The 19,242-nt window shown below is 38.5% G+C and overlaps 1 protein-coding gene across 2 annotated transcripts in view; it reads left to right on the forward strand.

The window, feature by feature from the left end:
- Positions 1–19,242, forward strand: part of TRAF4 (TNF receptor associated factor 4) — a 63,620-nt gene that overhangs the window by 29,773 nt on the left and 14,605 nt on the right. Inside the window, exon 1 of one of the 2 annotated variants that reach the window (XM_063449967.1) lies at positions 557–1,001. The exons of the other annotated variant lie outside the window; for it this stretch is intronic. Coding sequence (XP_063306037.1) covers positions 859–1,001 — 143 coding nt within the window. The 5' untranslated portion in view covers positions 557–858. Of the gene's footprint in view, positions 1–556; positions 1,002–19,242 lie in introns of those variants that run through there. 2 annotated transcript variants of the gene reach the window in all.

Raw genomic sequence — 19,242 nt, forward strand, 5'->3', positions numbered from 1 at the left:
GACGGACAACGTTAAGCAAGCATCTGAATACACAAATATTCTCTTCACATGCAGAGAAAGAGGCTAGCATTATAAAGCGTATTAACTAGACCACAAACGGTGGTAAATTAATATCTAAACAGCCAACTTTGGGGCAAAATTGTTGGAAAAACAACTTACTCTTCACCTCAACTATAGCCACAACGTGACTTTTTTTTTTCTTACATTTTGGCAATCTGGTTTTAAATTCAATACAAATCTTTGATAAATCAATAAATTATTAATCTGAATCTCCAATTAATTATAAATAACTGATTTATACTTTTTTTTTTAATTAAATAAACAGAACAACAAATAAATTCTGTGCAATTCGCTTTCAGTGTTAAGTGCACAACTGCACTCAGTCACCATGGATTTTCACAATTCTCCACCTCCAGTCACTGAATGAGACCCTTTGACAATACGTCCAGTTAGATCTGATGGGTGTAGTTAAAAGATGCACATGTAGGGGGCGTGGCTTCCCCGAAGACTGGCTGTGCCTCCTCCCTTAACATGTATAGGAGGGGCAGGGGCTGGATGTACCTTGAGCTGCTGAGCAGGAGCAGACAGGGCAAGCCTGGATACAGACAGCTGGTAGGAGCAGCCTAGTCTGGGGATCCTTGAACACAGGAAGGAGCTCTCCTTGAAAGCTGGTGGGGAGCTCCACTTTTCAATTCTTCTGAACGCTTTACAAGTCGTTTTGTTGCTGTATGGGTGCTCCTTGTTCTGAGGCAGCTGTGGTGGAACACAATTGACCTTGGACATCCAGCGTGGAACCCCCAGAAGATACAATCTAACTGTCTGTGATTAGTGGGTGGAGAGCCCCCAGTCCCTGCCACCATGCCGGGGTACGATTACAAGTTTCTGGAAAAGCTCAGGCGCAAATTTATTTGCCCCCTGTGTGGGAAGGCAATGAGAGAACCTGTCCAGGTCTCCACCTGTGGACACCGCTTTTGTGACACCTGCCTACAGGAGTTCCTCAGGTAAGCACCAGCCGTGGGAGGGGAGCTCACCCATTCCTATTGTAATAACCTGATCCCTCCATACAGCGAGCCCAGTGCTTGTATTAACCCAGGTGGGGTCACCATTCCCTGTCTGGAATATTTCAAACGGGGATCAGCACGTATCGCTCAGCCTATCACAAGGGGTGATCTCTTAAAAGAGCCTCCTCCCGGCATTTGCCAAGCCTCCATGCCTCCATCTGCATTTTAATCCGGTGTTTAGCACACTTACTGTATTGTTTGTTTGCAAATGGAACGTTGGAACCTATATTGTAACATTTCCGGGCTGAGGGGAGATGGCTTGCATTCCACTCTGGCACTGAAATGGTTACAATCTATCCTTCTGTCATGTTAACTGGGACTTCGGTGTGTCTGTTCTGCATATCTGATTTTATATTGAGCATTCTGGTGCCCGCCACCCCCCCCCCCAACCTCCAGGCTGTTCTACTGGTTCAGATTAAAGGCAGGTTACATGAATGTCACCTATGGAAAGAAGGAATGCATGTGAATGGCTCAGCAGGAGAGGCTTTGTTTTGCATTGTTTCTCTGGTTGTCAGCAGACAGTAAAGTGATTTTTTTTGTTTGGAAGCCTAACGTGTCGGTGAGGTGCCCATCAGTTTGGGGAAATGGCTGTGAGGGGAATAATGCAGGGGAAATATTCTAGTTTGGTTGCCAATAACTTAATCATTTTTGTTCTGTTACTGCTGCTGCTTGTAAAACTGCCACTGTTTCTCACAGACACGAACACACACACACACTGTAAATCAGCGACTGCTTCTCATACACACACACACACACACACTGCCCCTGCTTCTCACACAGTCATGGACACACACACTGTAAAACTGCCACCGTTTCCATACACAGACATTGACACACACTCCCAGTGAAACTGCCACTGCTCCCTATGCATATTGTCTGTCTCTATCCATCTATCTATCTTATAAAAAAAAAAAAAATATTATTTAATTCCTGATATTGCCAGGTTTTACCATGTACAGCACACAAACCACCACCACGCTTTTGGTGTATTCTGGCCACTTCCAACATAACATATCCTTTCCTAGACACATTCTATATTGTTCCTTTGTTGGGGAATTTGTCATAATTTTTACCATTTCTATTTTGTAATACACCAACACACAGGCCACATTAATGATATTGCTATTATGTATTTGGTTACAGGCAGTTAAATTGCATTTTATTGTTTAGGTAAACCAAATAGCAAATGATCTTAGTGCTAGTTAACAGTCTAGAAACTTACAATTGCTACCTAGAATTATGAGACAGTACAGGTATATGAGCACTGAATTGAAGCAGTTTGAAGACTTGACTTGCTGTCTTTGTGATCACAGATTGGGGGCAGTAATGCACCCGGAAATCTGTTCCTTAATGTGACAGGGCGTCTTGAGGACAGGTCCATGGATTATTGGGTTAACCTAAATACCATGAAAATAAATTATTAGGTACTAGGTCAGACATGCTTTTATGCAGAGAATAACAATGAGTTTCGGTATTGGGCAAACTAGATTGGACAATTTTGTTTCTGACCTGTCTTCACAATCATTTTTCTATTACTTGCCTTGCATCTGTTTATTTGCAGTTGTCAATTATTAAAAGTACAAGCCCCTTTTCCATTTCTGTAGTTCAGCTATGTCGTGTGTGTGTGTGTGTGTGTGTGTGTGTGTGTGTGTGTGTGTATTTTGAATGTTTGCATCTTTTATAAAAAAAAAAAAAAAAAAGTATTTACGTCAGTGGTCTTCTCTGCCCTAAAGAAGTACTGAGAACTAACGCTGTAAATCATATTTGGCTCCCATGACTTAAAATCAAGCGGGCTTAATATACACAAAAAATAGTAAACAAACCGGATTACACTTGGCAACAAAAGTAAGACTGTATGAGTAATACAACAGCTCTCCTTGAATTATGTAGGAGTTAATGTATTTCACATTGTAAAGACATACAGGATAGACAGGTGAGGAAGTTCCAACATGATTGTGATAAGGCCTAATCAGGCCTTCCCCTGCTCTCCCCCATTTAACCCCTTAAGGACCAAACTTCTGGAATAAAAGGGAATCATGACATGTCCCACATGTCTTGTGTCCTTAAGGGGTTAAACTAAAAACCTAATTTAGATAATGCATGGTAAATGTAGTCTACCCTGCAGTGTCCCTTTAACTGTGAAGCAGTGGGACAGATTACATAATAGTTGCTGTATTTGTGAAATCCATTTTTGGATTAGAAAGGTGTCGGTCCATTAAATGAAATCGAATGTTATTTTATAATCTCCTTGTTTATGTGAAGTTAGAACCATGGTTTTGTGAGTAACAGTTTCAGTGGTAATAACACAATCACGGGATACACCCTCACAAATGCCTCCCAGAAAAATAACTCCAGGTAAATGATGACAGGGAGGAGCACTCTTGATTTCGTTCTGATATCCAGATTGCTAGGCATGTTGTAAATTTTGTCTGTATTTGATCTGTGGAAAACACGTTATTTAATGTGCACACAGCAACAGAAAAGAGATTCTGATCAGTCTGGGTCTTTTTTTATTTTTATTTTCTTTTGTGCATGTAAAAGAATATATCTACATGTGCCTATTTCACAAAAATACAGAAACGCAAATGTTTTGGTGAGAAAACTATGGATTGAACGGCCCAAAATTAGTTGAATCTGTTTACATGAAATAGTAATTTATTTTCTATTCTAGAAAGTGAAATGCAACACGAGTACAAAAAGGGAAACACATTCTATCAGCAGAAATGTTCATTAATGAAATGTAAACTTAAAACACTCCAAGCACCATAACCACTGTAGCTTGATGTGGTTATGGTGCTAGAAGTGCCCTGGCGCTCTCCCAGGTTTTGTAGATAAACGGTTTATAGTCAAAGAACAGCCAGGTTTAACAGAGTGGCAGTAAGTTGTTCTTAACTACTCTGGGAGGGCACCCGGGCTCTCCTGGCATTCTAACTTCTACAGCAGGTCATCAAGGGTTTTGCTGCTTTGGTGTGTTTCTTTAACCTCCTAACCAAAGTCCGTTGCCATAAAAATCTTTTCTGTGAAGATCCTTAACCAAACTGGAATTGCAGTTTGTGGCCCGAAACTTGTATATCCTTCATTAATGATGTGCATCTAATATTCTTGTTTGTGCTTGTTCGGTTCTTCAATTATTGGTTATTATCCCAAATTGGAATTTGCACATTCAATTAACAAATGCAGGGCTATATGGAAAAGCCAAAGCTATATAGCATAGTCCATGCTGGCATAAGGTCATAAAGGAAAAGATCAGGATTAGGATGCCAAAGTGCATTGTAGACACCATAATCACTACAGCAAGCATCTTTAAGACTTACGCTTACAGTCTACATAGACGAGCTGGAAACAGATTTTGAGAATTTGTCTAGTTACTAATTTGGCCAAACATTCAAAGTTTTCTGGTGAACGCCCACCAATCTGCATTTTAAAGAATAACCCTGAAGGTTGGCGTGAAATAAAGTGCGCTAAAACCTGTAATACCATGAAATGTACATGTAGACAAAGATGAGAGTAAGAGTCCAGAAACCGAAAAAAATAGACCTTTTAATTATCTTGTTTTCAGGTTTTGTGAATAGAACTTGTGTGTGTTAAAATATATATATTATAGTAATTTTACAATGCTTTTCAAGTAGCTCCACTGTTTCTATAGCCAGACTTTTTAACACAACCCCTCCTTAACATAAGGTCAATGATTATTTATCTGTGCTTTCTTATTAGAGAAATCATTATTCAAATCGGATTTAAGAATTCTACCTTGAAATCCCAGCACTAGGTTGTCCAGCAGGCATGACAACACTTGGTAACCACGAGAATTGTTCGAATAAGGCAGCCAAATGTTTATGTGTATTGAAGAGTGCCAACTATTTTCAGGCCCCATGTGTTCTAATTACCGCCGGCAGTGAAAGGGTTATGTTCATTAACTGACCCATTACTGATTGTGCTTCTGTTTCACAGCTCTGATCTCAAGTGCACAGTGCTTGAAGCTGTCTGCAATACTGTAAACTCCTGGTGGGGGTAGGTTTTGCATTCTTGCCTCTGCATGGGATTAAGTTATTACACAATTCACTGAGAGCTTCCAAATGCTGAGTAGCTTTAAAACTGAAATCGTATGACCGAGCTTTGCATTTTTATGATCACTGGTAGCAAGCGAATTAGGGACTAATAATGATAATTGGTGAGGTTATAAGAGTAATTACTTACTTAACTGTATTTTATTTTGTCCTTGAACTTATGCCTGATTAAAATACCCGAGCATTGAATACTCAAAAGGTTGGTGGGGTTCCTACTGGGGTCTACACCGGCACTAAAAACAAGGTGACAATAATGTGAGCACTGATACATGCGCTGGCTGGGTTATCTCGATAAACCTGCGATTTTTGTGATTGCAACAATTCTCATGAAACGTTGAACAGATCTTAACAATCATGACTTGCTTCTAGCTCGTGATTATGTACATTACATGAAAGTCAGTATATCTTTTGCATAGTGGATTAAAAAAAAGAAAAATTAACCTCCATTTCGCCCAGAGAGTCATTCAGTTATATTAATTCTGTTTAAACGGTTGCTTTTATTTAGTACATGCACAGTTCTCTTCATTCTTTGCAGGGAGTTATCAGTTCAAGTTTTGGCGTACATTCCAAGTGTCTGTATTTTGGGCCATGATCTCTTTGTCCCTCTTTTCTATGAGCTCCATATTGTTGGTGTGTTTGAGTGTATAACAGAGCTCCGCAGCAATAATACTCCCAGTAATGTATCTTTTAGCTACAATAAATGTGTTTAGAATAAGATACATTGTCGTTCTTCCAAATTGCAGCTTAGTTGCATAAATTGTTTGCCTAAAATCTGTCAGAACAGCCCCCCCCCCCCCCCCCCCCACTCATACCGCTACATTTTAAGTGTCCCTCTTTGTCTATTTGAATGGTGGGAGGTATGCTTTGGTGCCCTGGTCAGTACATAACTAACACATGAGTTTATTTTAATATTCTTGCCCTCTTATTAACCTCCTTGTAGCCCTATAATTTTAGTAACCGCAGCAATTGCTTCTTTTTAAGACACTTGGAACATGCTGTGTGAATTATATTAATGGTATGAAAGCAATAAACGAGAACCTATTGAGAGCTCCAGGGCCAAACCATTTCCTACAGACCTGTAAATAGGCTCCTAATATTGTGGGACCGTGTGTGTGTATGTATGTATGTATGTATGTATATTATATATTCGCTACGAAAGAGGTTGGCGCTGTGTATACTGTATCCTCCTCCTTGGAGTTGACACTCATGGATGACATGGTTGTGAATAAGTTCACAAATGTATCAGTCTACACGTTAATGGTCTACAGAGCACTGAAGATCCCAAGTGCTATATCTCTGTAACCTCAATGATGGGGTGATTATTGCTTATTATGACTCCCTTTGGTTGTGGATATGTAATTTCCAGTGGAATGTTGTGTCTCCACTCTTATAATAGTAACATTATTCTGTCTTACAACCATAACATGACATTTACTCTGGGCCTATTTGGGAAGATTGTTTTGAAATAAGGAAGAAGGAAGGTTTTAATCTGGACTCTGTGATCTCTAGTATCTTCATGTTAAGTTCCTGGTCTACCCTGCCCGGTCATGTTTACAGAAAGCCCTGTATCTTTCTTCCTTTCTTTCTTTTGGTTAAAGGGCTTGAATAGATTGCCCATTGAAAGCAATTCAGGACCAGTTTCACTTTAGTCTCTCTAGTTTTGTTTAATGTAAATTTCGAGATAAGACTTCTTCCTGCGCTTTCTAAACTCCTATTGTAACGTGCATAGAATTACCATGTTTCTGCTCATGTTCTGTAGCAGATGGGAAGTAAATGCACAATGGACTTTTTTTAATATTCAAATCCTGGACTCCAGCAAACTGAAAATTCCAGGAGCCTTTTGTTAGTCAAACACTGTCAACGGTTCATGGTTGTTATAGTGCACCAACATCTGGAAGTCTAATATCTGCATTATACCATACCAAATCGCAGTAATGGCTAATGTGGCCCATGAAAGTTGTTTTGGACTATATTGATGCTAGGCTCCGCTAACTAGGCAGCAAAAACTTGTATAGCATGTGTTTGCAGGCCATTGGGGAGGGAATGTAGCAGACATGCAGGATGTTTTATGTTGTTTAAAATACAATTATTTTTTTTTTAAATTGTTATAATATTAATACGATATATATATATATAAATGTTGATTAATGCCGCCAAGCCATACATGTTATGTGTGTGGATATATATATATATATATATATATATATATATATTTTTTTTTTTTTTGCATGTCTATTTATGAGATGATGTTATTGCTGTTCAGAAGCCTGTGGTCTGAAAGCAGGGATTTACAATATTTTTCAGGTCAGGTTTCATAGTTCATTGGATAAGCAGGGGATTGGAGATAAGTGCTGCATAGCCATTTATTACAGCCCTCCCCTCCCCACCCCCCACCTGCGTCTGGGCCCTTATGAACATCCCCTCTCTATTCCTGACTTCATTAAGTGCCACTTGGCTGACACATAATGGCTGCTGCACTGGGAATGACACTGGGTGGAGCTGTAAACACACAAGGGCTGGAGGGGAGAGCTACATAGCCAGCTGGCCCCTCACATTACAGATTTATGCACGTGCCTATTAATACGCCGCCCCCCCTCCCCAGCCAAGCCTCACTGTGCACACTTGTCACTCTGATTAATGCTTTCCTAGACAGCTTTCTATGGATGATATCTTGCACAAGGCAATGCAATGGGCAGGGGCTGGGGGGGTAAGGCTGACATTGCGCAGGTTCATTTCAAACTTCTACCTGTAACAATATTTTTGTAAACAACCCCAATCATATTGATTGACATGGAATTTACTTTGTCACTTCATAAAAGAATACTGCTGTGGAGTGTGTGGCCCTGATTAACATACTATGGGGTCTAAATAGTGAACTGAAAATCAAATTGCTGTGACTATATATTTTTTATATATGGATTGAAATTAAAAAAAAAATATTCTCCAATATTCCTGTGTTGCTTTCTAGAAACCTCTGTCTAATTGCAGATTTGTCATAATTCTAGAATATTGACAGTGCTGCCAAATGAAATCTAAATTCAGTGTAGCCAATGCATTTCAGTATCCCTGGCGGTTAAAATGTTTTATCTTCTCATGAAGTTACCAACGCTAAAACCTGTCCTATAAATGCATATTTAAAAAAATAAATAAAAAGTTTTTTGATTTGCTTGATCTCCTATAATTATCTAGAACAGTGGCTCCCAAACCAGTGCTCCCGGCTTGGGTATTTTGCCAAGTTCAGTTGCAAAACTCAACAGTTGTAGATTAATACTAATCCCATAAACCTTGTCCATGATGTGGGAAACCGACAACCAACATGAACATTGTGGAGGCACATTTAGACGCCTAGAAACGAGTTTTGTTGCAAAACTTTAAAATAAAATTTTGCACAATTTAGACCAAAATGGTCCAATTACAAAAAACTGTCTAACTGGGAAATAGTCACAGTATTGGCTATTTGTGTGTGTGTGTGTGTGTGTGTGTGTGAAAATTTCTCAGTTTGTTTTTTAGTTAGCTACAATTCACTGTTTTAAGAATAATCCCCTTTGCGTAGACTTACCTACGCTATTAAACCTGCCACTTAAAATTCAGATTACGTTTCCGTTAAGACAGCAGCATTTAAAGGGGAAACATTCATTCTTATGTCTTATGCATATCTGTCGTTTTGTGTGTGTATATATAATATATCCAATATGATAAAATAAGCGCACTCACTGGATTCCAAAAATAATCAAATTAGTGTATTTAAATGTTCACAAAGTAGATCAACGTTTCGACCTTACAGTCTTTATCAAGATATTCTTGTCTTATGTATTTGTCATTTTGTGTGTGTGTGTGTGTGTATTTTTTTTGTAGAGTGTTTACAACTTCTTGTTGTCCTCAAAGTAGGACACATGCATATTTTGTTTTACTATATTAAATCTAAGAAACCTGGCATATAAACTCAGATAATCTTCCCCCCTCCCACCCCACATAAAAACCAAAAACAAATCACTGGAGCAACCACCATGTTGTGTGCAAGTAATAATTTAGATAGAATAGGGTCAAGTTGGTAACAAAAATATGCTTTCTAAACTATATCTTCTATGGAAAAAGATTTAAAGCCATTTTCTGTGTTCCTTTTTGAGATGTCTGGAAGCGTTGAAGATTAACAATCGCCTGTAATCTTCATTTATTTTTATAACCAAAGGCCATCTAATTATTGAATCCATAAAAACCAAGACATTACATATTGCAGTAAACCATTTCTAACGACAAAGGCCAAAAATGGGGGAAGGGAGTTATCTTAATGTACAGATAAGTCATCGTGTAATATAAATAGTACTTTCTCATTCTGCTACAACTGAAAGGTTTATTAGAATATCTGTCTACTAATCTCTTACACCGCCCATGCCTTCTAACACTTCTTGGCTGTGTGCACTGAGCGTGGGGAGCAAGCCCAGTCTTGTGGGAGACTAAGAATTGAGGAACTAATGCAGGGCCTGCTGTTACCTGTCTAGCTCTCGCTATAGAACTTGACATTGATACACACTGATGCACATAAATAGAATGGGCTTAATTATTTGAAATCGGATGTATCCCCCAAATCCCCTATTTTATTTTCTTATAGCTTCACATCCTGCGGCTTTTGTTATTTCGTCAAAACCTGTTTACTTTTTTTTTTTTTCTTCATACATGCAGTCATTGGAACACGTGAACATTGTAACAATCAGGGGTGTGTTTGTGTGTGTGTTCATGGGTGTAGATGCGTATAAACTTATTTTCAACAGAAATTGTAGTGAGCGTATTAAAACTGCAGATCCTGTACGGGCTATAGGCAGTACAGTGTTAGACAGTATTGTCCTGGACAATTTGAAATGCAGTTTACCATAACTGGCACAGACAATAGTAAGGAGGTTATTGTTTACATTGCCAAGGCTGCCGTACGTGGGTGACCTCATTAAGGTGTATACAGTCACAAAAAGGCACAGATCGAATCCCTAAAATTTGTGTTTTTAGCTGCCAATTCAGTAGCTAAATCATGAGTCGGTTGCAAGTCTTTAATGTTTAGTCTCCTTTGCAACTGAACTGTTTGTAGGAACATTTTCGATAGGCCGAGTTAGTGAATTGGGATGAATGGCCCTTCACAGTGATTGATATATGGCATGCTATGAATTTGTTGTGGCCTTTATTATTGCACAAACCAAACTTTATGTAAACCTAAATCCTTATGATAAATGGACTCTACAGCGATTCATAAGGATGCCGTGTCAACCACTTGAGAAGACAAAGAAAAAAAACGTATGATCCAAAAAAAACATAAAAGTGATATAAAGTTATACATTTTTATTGGTTAATTGAGACACAATTCATTGCAAGCTTTCAGGTCACTAAATGTGGAATATGGAATGTTTGTTTCCCTGTTGTGATAAGAATCAATGTCATAATTTGCTTCTCTGAATTTCATTCAGACGTTTTCTTGACAAAATGTATTTTTTTTTTATATATTCTTTATTTTATTTGTGCATAGGTTAGGCAAACAAGATTGCGCCGTCACAGCGGCTGGTACATGCATAACATCAAATGAATTATAACAATTATGTGACATGAGGAACAGTGCACATTTTATATTAATGAGGAAGAACAATAGCATATCGGCACATTTTTAATAATGACAAAATATTTTTAAGCTATTCTTAAATGTCCCTTCTACGCTATAAAAAATAATGGGACTCCTCAGTTCTATTGCGTAACCTTTCTTTTTTATTCTAAGTATTTTTTTTTATTTTAAATGTTCTTTAAATTCTTTTTTTTTTTTTTTTTTCTTTATCTGTTCCATGTTCAGACTAACCTCTACCTGGCTGCTAGCCTGCATCTTCCTTTACAAATCTTGTAGAAATTCCATTTCTGGAAGCTGGCTGAGATCCAGTCAGCTAGAAGCAGTGATTCTCATAGGGAATCGTTGCTTTGGGCATTCCAAGAAAGTGCAGAGAGTGGGTCGCACAATTATCCGTGGTTTTCCCTTGTTTGCCTACTCATTCATGCCTCTGTCCTCTTTCTTAGACCAGTCTACAGAGCACTTTAATCCTTGTTCCCCCAGCAGCTGGTGCCGGTGAGAGGAGAGGTGCTGACTCAGGGGATCTAGCTGTTATCTCCAGTCTTTAGGAGTCTCCGGTAAATGAGAAGGAAAAGTAGAAGTAGGGAAAGAAAAGATGAGCAATGATTGAGTGGAAATATTCACAAATAGAGGATGGAAAAGTAGAAAGTCTAAGATTGGAGCATGCCTGTTCCAGTGAATGTACAGGCGGAATAGTCTGCTTCCCTTGACATGCAGTCTGATAGATATATATATATATATATATATATATATATATAACATGGGGGGATGGTTGCACTCACCTAAACATGCTTAAATGGGGTGCTGCTGGGGGGCCATAATATACAATAAACAATACACAAGATCCAGCGCACTCTCCTAGGAGAGTGCGCTGGATCTTGTGTATTGTTTATTATATATATATATATATATATATATATATATATATATATATATATATATATATATATATATATATATATATATATATATATATATACACACACACACACAGACTTTTAATACTTGCCATGTGTGTCTGTGTTTGCGCTACCTGTCCTGCAGCTTCCCTGACTCCCAGTCCCTGATCTCTGTCTGAGATAATAAGGAAGCAGGTTTGTGGAAAGGGGAGGTGTGATAGAAATGTTTAAATCGTGCAAAGTACAATTTTTGGGGTTGGCTAAATGGGGGGGGAAATAAACCACAATCAAAGTGTGAGTGTGGGGGAGAAGGGGGAGGGGGGAGGCGTAAGGGAATAATATATGTCAAGATAACTGGTAGTTGCTTCCCCAGCCCACATATCCATGTGCTGCATGACCATTTACAGTGGTTACTACATTAGCTTTGAATGACCAGTATCAAATTGTACATATGATGAGTTGGTACCCAGGATGTCCCTTTAACTTCCACAAATCTAGCATTCCCATTCCAACACTGTATAAACATCTGCTTTGTAGATGACCATTGCTTAAAACTGTTAAATGGTTAAAATAAAACCATAGCATGACAGTGATTGGGACTGTTTGTTTTATGATATGTCTTTTGAGTGATTCTATAATTGCTATTGAAGTATAAGTGCTATATAACAATTGCTTTATAGATATCCGTAGTGTTTTGTCAACAATCTGACATTGTGAGACTTTGAACGTATATAGAATACATCAAAGAGAGGTCATATAGCCAATGGCGTGAATGCACATTGAACAGGGCCGATAAGTGAGGTGCCAGTGCCGTAAATGATTAAACAGAGTGTAAGTACTGCTATTAATTTGTTCTATGTGATTCACTAATTGATACTAAACCGGAATTACCAGTCACAGATAACCTATTTCATTATTAGTGCTTGATGACAGGGCTCTGTTAGTCATTGTGGCCATCGATCTGAATAATATTGTACATTTAAATGGAAAAAATGAAACGAAAAATCAACACAATTGTTGGGTCAGAGAGTTTAAACAAAAATTCGATCTTGATAAAGATGCTCTTGGGGTCGAAGCGTTGACCGGAAGCCATGATATAATGCCTATGGCATTCTAAACTTCAACATTCCTTTTTAAACTTCAACAGACCTGCGAGTGCATCCTTTACCTGCGTGTGCATGCGATATGGTGCGTGTATGGATGCCATGTGCATATAGTTTTGTTTAGATACAAAATTTCAGTATTGACTCAGTGAGTCAAATGTGCAAACATTCCGTTTACTACTTCGCTATAAGAACCTGATTTATTAAGCTCATTGAGATGAGATTGGAGTTTGAATTACAAATTTGAAAAATAACATGTGGTCAGAAATACATTGCCTCGCCAATGCATTAAAAATAAAATAAATAAATATAAAGGTGTAAAAAGACAGTGGTTCCTTTAACAATGAAATCCAACAGCAGCAATGTATTTAATAACCGTCTCTTGCTTAGCCCGTTTTGCCTAGACTGCATATCCTTGCTGTGACAACAGTCTGCCTAGCAACAGATGGTGAAGTTGTGCTGACATCTGCTTGCTTGTAGTAGGTGTGAAAAGGCAGATAGGGTCTTTGTTGTGAATGATTGTGTAAATGGGTCTGGAAACCCATGTACATATTGTAAAATCCACTATCGCATCTTTTGTGTTTGTTTTTTTATTTATTTTATTTTTTTGTCTGCATTTGGAATGTTGCAGCTTTTTTTTTTTTTTAAAGCCTGTGGGAGGTTTTTTAGTGTTTTTAAAAAGTAATGTTAAGTGACCTAAACTGCTTTTAAAGGAGCCATTCAGGTTAGCGTGCAGACAGCTAATATTGTGCTTTTGACAGGGATGTTCAGTGAGGCAGGAAGTGTAAAGTGATCTTCACCATCATGTTAATTCTCATTTGAAACCCCTAATGGTCTTCTTGACTCATTGGTGCCACATGGTCTGCTTCTCATTTTTATAGCAATATGTTACCAGCTTTGGGGACTGTGCAGGAGTCAAAGGTGAAGTATCACTGAAACTGACACGGATGCAAGATATGGTCCATTTGGCACCATAATGAACACGCAATGTCTCCAGTGTTTAGTACACATTTACTTTCAAGAGTCCTGATTGAAGAATGCAAGTGATGAACATTACGGATCATTTAAGGAATGAACATTCAAAATCTCAAAATAACTGAAAAGGTTTGACAAGTCATTAGACCAATGTTCTCATTTGTTTTTAGTACTCCTAGTACTTGTGCTGCATCGAAGGATGCTGGGTAGGAATTCGGGGGGGAATAAATGAAGGAATGTGATTGGCTAGAGCAGCTAATTGCAGCCCATTGTCTCCTTAAGAACTGTGTGTGAGAGTCTTTAAATCAACACACACACACACAACGCGTTAACCACGAAAAATCAAATTTAAGTGAAAATGGTATTACTGTAATAATGTAGATACACTTTGAACTCTTCTGTGTTCTTACAAATAGAATTTCATAACAACGAAGTATCTACAAAATAATCCTGAATGGCTAGTCTCTACCCCGGCTGTGTGTGCATAAGGCTTCTCCCATGCTGGTGAAAGTCTTAAATGTCTAAAGGAGGTGGGAGCAGGGGAAGTACACTTACCCCCACTTACCTTTTGAGCTGAGAAGAGCGAATATATTTGTTGGTCGGCCATGAAACCCCCCCAATACATTCTATTGACCAACTCAAACAGAGAAACAGGAGATCTGCATTGTTGTCCTACTCCCTCTGTCATTGGTTTTTCCACATCCCTTCCGCACATCGGGGAGAGCATACGGATTACTCCATTATATTGATACTTTGTGTAATTTTATGGAGGTGACAGTTACATTTTGTTTGGCTGCTAAAACGATTTAATTTTTTTTGTTTTGTTTTTTGTTTTTTAAAGCTTTATTGAATAAAACCGCACATACAGTACAGTGCTGGAAAAACTTGAACTGGAAGTTTATAATGGCAAAAGTACAAAGAATTAGGACATTTTTAGATAAATGCCCCAGATCCTCTTGCTTAGCAACTTGTGCCTCATTTCATTTTAATCACTCAGGTCACCAGACTGGATTAGAGATACAATAAATAGGTAGCCAGACCATGTTACATACTAAACCCCTCCCGACTCCTATCCCAAATACAATAAGACTGCCTTCTTATCAGAGCACTCTAAGGCTCTATTCATTCACCCATAATGGATATCTGGAGTGAACAATGGTTTCTTCTTTGACTTTTTGATAAAAATGACTTTTATCCTAATCCACACCAACTCATTTTCAAAGCAAAGTGCTCCTGGCACCTTTAACTGCAAACATCCTAGCTGTATCTCGGCGATACAAGCTGTCAAGCTTTGGCAGGTATTGAAGCCTGTGCATTCTCTTTTGCTAAAAGAGAACAGAATCTTCTCATTGTTCGTGTGGCCCTAAATAACCTCATTCCTAGGAGTCATATGTTTTGGAAATTTAAAGGTGACTGGAAAGGAAGTCTGTGTGTGTGTGTGTGTGTCTGTTTTATCCCTCAGAATCACAATGTAGCACTTTCTCCCAAAAACACAGAGTGCAAAATCCCATTGCTTGTCTTGGGAAGTAGTGGGAGGATGTGTGACATCCGTTTTACTGTTTCAGCTTTGCTTAGCCGTGCTGTTATGTGCGTGTAATAATGAGTGGTTGTCTACGCATACAACCATGAGAGCATGACCATGGCAGGCTACTGTGAACCTGAGTGCAATTTAAATTGACTCTACAAGTAGGCACGTCTCTTGGCATGCATAATGCTGCCAACTGAATTTTGAAGCCACTGTAGATCCTTGGGTGTAATACCCAGCCTTTAGAGTACATTACAGTGCCGGGTAATTCTACACTCTCATGTACCAACCTGTCCCATGTAAAACTTTTTATATGCATCTAGATTGCAAAAAAAGTTTAATGAAAAAAATAGATGGGGAGTAAAGCTTTCCTGGTAAATATTCGACAGAACCTGGGGAGTTTACAGGTGGGTTGATCTGTGAGGTCCTTACTCATAATTTTGCATAGAACACAATGTGTGCTCAGGGTTGTGAAATCTGTTATTGGCTACACATTGTGAGCGGCTGTAATACTAATGTAGGTGTTTTTATAACCTTCACTTGTCACTCTTGTGGTACTACTGAAAGTGTACCTATAGTCTCACAGTGTAAAATAACTATTTTATTTAGATTCCTTTTGTCCGTGTCGAAATCGAGCCCCATTAATATTCGCTATCAAATTCACACCTGAATTAAATTGGTATGTCAAAAACCATACCACCGGATAAGAAATTTGGTTTCAGTTTATGGTGTTTTTTTTTCCCCCCCCGATATATTCTTAAACTGTGCATACATAATATAATTTGCATTTATTTTCCATAGAACGCATATTAAACAATATCAAATATAGCTGCTCACTGCCATTTAAATGCAAACTCTGTTGCACACAGCTGTCTTCATGTAGAAAGCAGTAGAGACTGCTCTGAGGCCCGTGCTTTGCTGTGTGTTTCAGCTGTTCTCTCGCTATGGTGCCTGGTACAGCTGACACACAAAAGTATCTGTCTCTTCTACTACAGCCGTGATCTGAGGTTTAGTTGGCCAGCTCTGTGAGGGTGTAGAGCAATCATTGCTTAGTCTGTCAGGGCTATAATATTTAGGAAGCGGGATGATTGCAGTATGACTCAAGGCAAATTGCATCCACAGCTTGATGAGGGACGTTGTTGGTGGCACACATTCACCTTTTAATAGGAAAACAAAATTCTACTTTCAGTGTGTCTTTTTATAAATTGATCAATTATACTTTTTATAGAATGGAGAACAGAATATGCAACCATTTTAATACCCAGGTTGTAGGTAATACAGCGGAAATCCACAACTTTCCATTCTTGAGAATTAAAGGAACATCATCAAGTTAGGAATATAAACCTGTATTACTAACGCTAAAATGCCCCATTCCTGGTTAGATGCCCCTCTCCCCCTTTCTTCTTCTTCCCCTTTTTTTTTTTTTTTTTTAAACAAAATGATTAAAATGCTTACCTTTTTCCAGCCGTGAGGCTCCCCCGGCGCTTCTCACCCCTCCACCTCCTGTGACCTCATCTAGGAGGAGCATTGGGGACCTTGTGCGCATGTGTGGTGATTGCCACGTGTCTCCAGGCTTCTGGTGACAGAGTTTTACTGTCGGTGCAGTGAAAGCAACTCTAGTGGCTGTCAGGAAGACGCCTACTAAAGGTGGATTTAACCCGGCAATTTAAACATTACATTTGCATTGTAGGGTTAAATGGGCACTCCACTGCCCAAAGGCCAAAAAATATATATTTTTTTAATCATGGTTTAGTAGATATGTCCCCAAGTGAAAATTTGCATGCATTTACTTTTGCATTTTTCCCCCCATTGGTGTTATATCTAAAAACAGCTTGCAAAAACAGCAGATCTTTTGTCTACGGCCTTTGCAAGCCCTCCCCTTCTATCTCTGCACAGACTTTCTGTGGCTGTCCAATCACAGACTTCCCAGTGCAGCTCAATGAGAAGTCTTTGCAAGGCCGGTGCAATGGGCAATTGCTGCTGCTACTTGAGTTCTGTGCAACTAAGCTAACCAAACCAGGAAGAAACAGGACCTGCTTTTGCTGTCTGATTGAAAAGCCAGGGGTGTGTAACCAGGTTAATTTATTAAAGTGTCAATTTCTATTAAAATCTGCACTTTTTACAAAATGGTAAAAAAAAAGAAAGAAAAGCTTTCCAGCCAGCTAAAGTGGTTTTGGGGTCAGGAGTGTCCCTTTAAATGACAAGGGCACTGCACCCCAACCACTTCACTGTATCCCTTTTAATGCAGAAATCTTGAGGGTTTTGTTTTTTGTCTTCTACAATAACATTCCTGTCCATCCAGGAAAGCAAACATTCTTTGCAGCAAAGTCTAACTTCTCAGTAGGCCTGTTAGTGAGGGCAAATATTCTTAGTGTGCACAGTTGGTTAGGACGTCACTTTCCGCTGTGTTGGAATTACAGAGAGAATGTTCTCCACGAGCAGTATTTTCTAAAGGTTGCTGCTCTTAAAATGGAATTGCACTTGACAAATATGTATTTGTGATTCATAAAAAAAAAAAAAAAAGTAAAAGTACAAATCCATGCCATTTTATCCTGCAACCATCCTGCACAAAGAAAATATTCAGAGAAGAAATTAAACAATGTTTCTATTCCTACTCTTCATTTGTACTGTTTTTTTGTCCTGGTTTGGCTTTGCCTGAACTGGATTATGGTGTAATATGCAAGTCTAAATTTAAATGGATCACTGCTTGGAAAAAAGCACAAGTTACAGGTGATTTGTCAATGTTCTGCTCAATGGCATACTTTACAGAGATGTTACAGTTCCCCCTTTTATCAAACTGTTTATCCTTTAACCCCTTAAGGACATATGACATGTGTGACATGTCATGATTCCCTTTTATTCCAGAAGTTTGGTCCTTAAGAGGTTAATCAAATGGTTTTGCTTCTGTTTGATTCTGCAACATTCGTTTTGAGTCTACAAAGTTCATCTTCTTATATTGACCGCTTGCAAAATGTTGTTTACATACAAAAAGGAGAAATCTGCCAATTATGGAAAATCTGTTTTATTCTCCTCTGTAGCCTTCAGCAAGGAAAGGAAATAACCTGATTTTGCTAGATCAAAGGTTTTGGAGTTTCCCCTACATTAATTTAGTTGGGTGTTAATGTAAAAATAATGCTAAACGAGGATGGAGATTAATGCTCATAATTCATCGTCAAGTGGTTTACTAAACCATAACAATCCTACAAAGCATTAAATGCCAACATGCTATGATGTATTTTATTCTAACCCCGAGGGTTAGTAAGATTTTTGTGAAAATATCTTAATAGTGGCGAAGAGACCATTTTTTATGCAAAAGGTTTTTAAATTTTATTTGTTTAAGGTGCAGATTACTTTAACTGAGAGTTTAAATCCTAGTTCACATCCAATTTTAGGGGTATTGCATCCTCAAGGACAGCAGAAAGGTCACATATTCAGAACTGTCATGCACAGTATTGAAGGAACATCAGCTGTATTCCTAACACTACAGTGTCTACCTGTCATCCCTCCCTTGCACCCCCTCCTGGCAATTGAAGGGTTAAAAAAAAACCTTTAACCACTTATCTGATTCCAGTGCTAAACCTTTGGCACTGGCTCCACTTCCTCTGATGTCAGTGCAGAGAGCAGACCTAATGTGCATGCGCATAGGAGAGCATAGAATTAATGCTTTCCTATGGGGGATTTAAAGACCCTGGACATCCTCACACAAATAGTCAGGTTGTCCAGTGTCATTCCACAAAATTAATCTCCATAAAACAGCAGGAAGTGCCTCTAGTGGCGTATTATTTACCTTTTTATTTATTATTATTATTTAACTTGTAATGAGGATAGGGCATAGAACGTTCGGAATACATTCACGTTTTCTCCCTTAGTAAGTGAATAACTCTGACAGTGAGATTATCATTTCTTTTTTAATATTCTCTAAAATACCGTGTGTCAAAAGTTACTTTTATTGGCCTTTTTGTTCACATTAAATCTGTTGAAGCAGAGTGAAGGAGCACAATTTGTTCATATACTCC

This window comes from Pelobates fuscus, chromosome 1 (assembly GCF_036172605.1).
Source record: "Pelobates fuscus isolate aPelFus1 chromosome 1, aPelFus1.pri, whole genome shotgun sequence".
NCBI lineage: Eukaryota > Metazoa > Chordata > Amphibia > Anura > Pelobatidae > Pelobates > Pelobates fuscus.